The sequence below is a fragment of the Ixodes scapularis genome, unplaced genomic scaffold (assembly GCF_016920785.2).
Source record: "Ixodes scapularis isolate PalLabHiFi unplaced genomic scaffold, ASM1692078v2 PGA_scaffold13__105_contigs__length_92229423, whole genome shotgun sequence".
NCBI classification, from domain to species: domain Eukaryota; kingdom Metazoa; phylum Arthropoda; class Arachnida; order Ixodida; family Ixodidae; genus Ixodes; species Ixodes scapularis.
In genome coordinates, this window is record NW_024609839.1 from 60726341 (window position 1) to 60728115 (window position 1775).

Consider the following 1775-nt stretch of genomic DNA (forward strand, 5'->3'; position numbering starts at 1 on the left):
CAACCTGCGCGAACTCAATTTGAGTGGGGACTACTTACATCTTGAAGGAAAGGATAATTTAGAAAAGCTTCGGCGCGGGGCTGATTTTCGCATTGTCGTGCATGATCAGGAGATACTGATGGCTGGAAGTTACGAAGTTAGGTGCCTGAACTGCACACCAAATGACCAACGTTACCTTCCCGTTAAACTAACCAGAGACATATCTATTCGTGGACGAGGAATTACCATCGCGTGCTCGGAGCCGTTGATTTGCCAAAGTCCATCGCATCGCACGTTAACGGATAGTTTGCTTCATTACAACTGTTCTTTGGAAATAAAACACATAAATCTTTTAGAAGGCTCCATATATTACTTACCGAAACACATGTTTGATCCAGGAACGATTTTTTATTTTCCATATGCTCTTCTACAGGATCTCTGGTTTCCAACGATATCGACGCTGTTTTATTTCGACAGAGCCAGCTTCGCAACGTATGTTAGAGCGCTGAAGCCTTTGCCAAAGGAAGTTGTCGTCTTCAAGCCGTTCGGCATCCTTGTCTGGGTGGCTCTTTTAGCCTGCTTCATTCTTTGCTCGCTGATCAGTTTCTTCGTCACCCACAGCGTCCGTTGGACTAATACAGGTTTTCACTCGGTCGCGGCTCCTTTCGCGGTGTCCTTGGTGCAGCAAGCGTACCCCACGCCTTCACAGGCTGATACATTTTACTCGTTTAGGATTCTTTTCGGGGTTTGGTCTTTGATGGTAACTGTATTGGCCACAGGGTACAAAGGAGTTATCACCTCCCTGTTATGTAACGTACCGCTGGGCGGAGAGCTTCTCCATTACGAGTCCGCAAAGGACGTTTCTGAAAGATTGCCTGGCGTTTGCTTCCTAAACTATCCAGAAGAAGGCCTGCTAGATTGGTATGCGCGCTCCGGAGAAGCAAAAAATTATAAGAAACCCCAGCATTTTGACTGCTTAGACAAATCAGGAAATCTCCGAGTGAGAGGGGGCACGCATACCATTATCGTTTACAGGCCTAGTTGCGACAAGGCTGCGAGTCTCAAGGACGAGCTGTTTCGTAGCGGCTTCGTTGAGACCGACGCGATCTTCTCACCCGTAATCACGGGACCTCAGATAAGATCAAGTTCGCCCTACTTCAAATCGATAAACAAACTCCTCGGCCGTGTTTTCGAAGCCGGTCTGTTTGAACATGCGGAACGAATAGCGAAGTTTAAGAGTAGGGTTAGGCGTGAATTCAAGTACGAACGGCCCTCGGAGACCGGAGACGTAGCACTGGAACTGAGTGACCTCCGGCCCTGCTTTGTCATCTGGGTGGTCAGAGTCGTCTTCAGCTTGCTGACTTTCGCAGTTAGTCACGTGATCGCCCGCTTTCGCTCACCGCACATTCGCATGACTCGGCATACTGTTCTCCAGACCTGATGATCATCAGGCCTTCGAGAAAGACCGGTATTTTTATGGGAAAAGTCACAGTCTGCGTATTTACTATAATATTGCAGCTACCGCAGAGGCAGACCAGCTTCATTGAAAGGAACATCAGGCAGATGGTCAGTCGGGCCTTCAGACATCTGATTGTCTGATGGATTATTGTAAAGTGTTCGGAGTGAGTTTGTAACCACAAAATATAGACCGAAAAAAGAAAGTGCAGCACGAACAGAGTTATCACCTCTTGGGCGCCCAGCTGCATCATTTCAAAACGCCCGAATAGTTAGCACGGCCTTCTTAAATCTCAGTGGGAAGAAACAAAATTCGCCTCTGTAGGAACATTCCTTGCCCA

General features: G+C 47.7%; 1 protein-coding gene across 1 annotated transcript; it reads left to right on the forward strand.

The window, feature by feature from the left end:
• Nucleotides 1–736: 736 nt before the first annotated feature.
• Nucleotides 737–1420, forward strand: LOC120840916. Its single transcript, XM_040211696.1, has one exon. It carries the CDS (start codon nt 737–739, stop codon nt 1418–1420), a length of 684 nt encoding a protein of 227 aa, XP_040067630.1.
• The last annotated feature ends 355 nt before the right edge of the window (nt 1421–1775 follow it).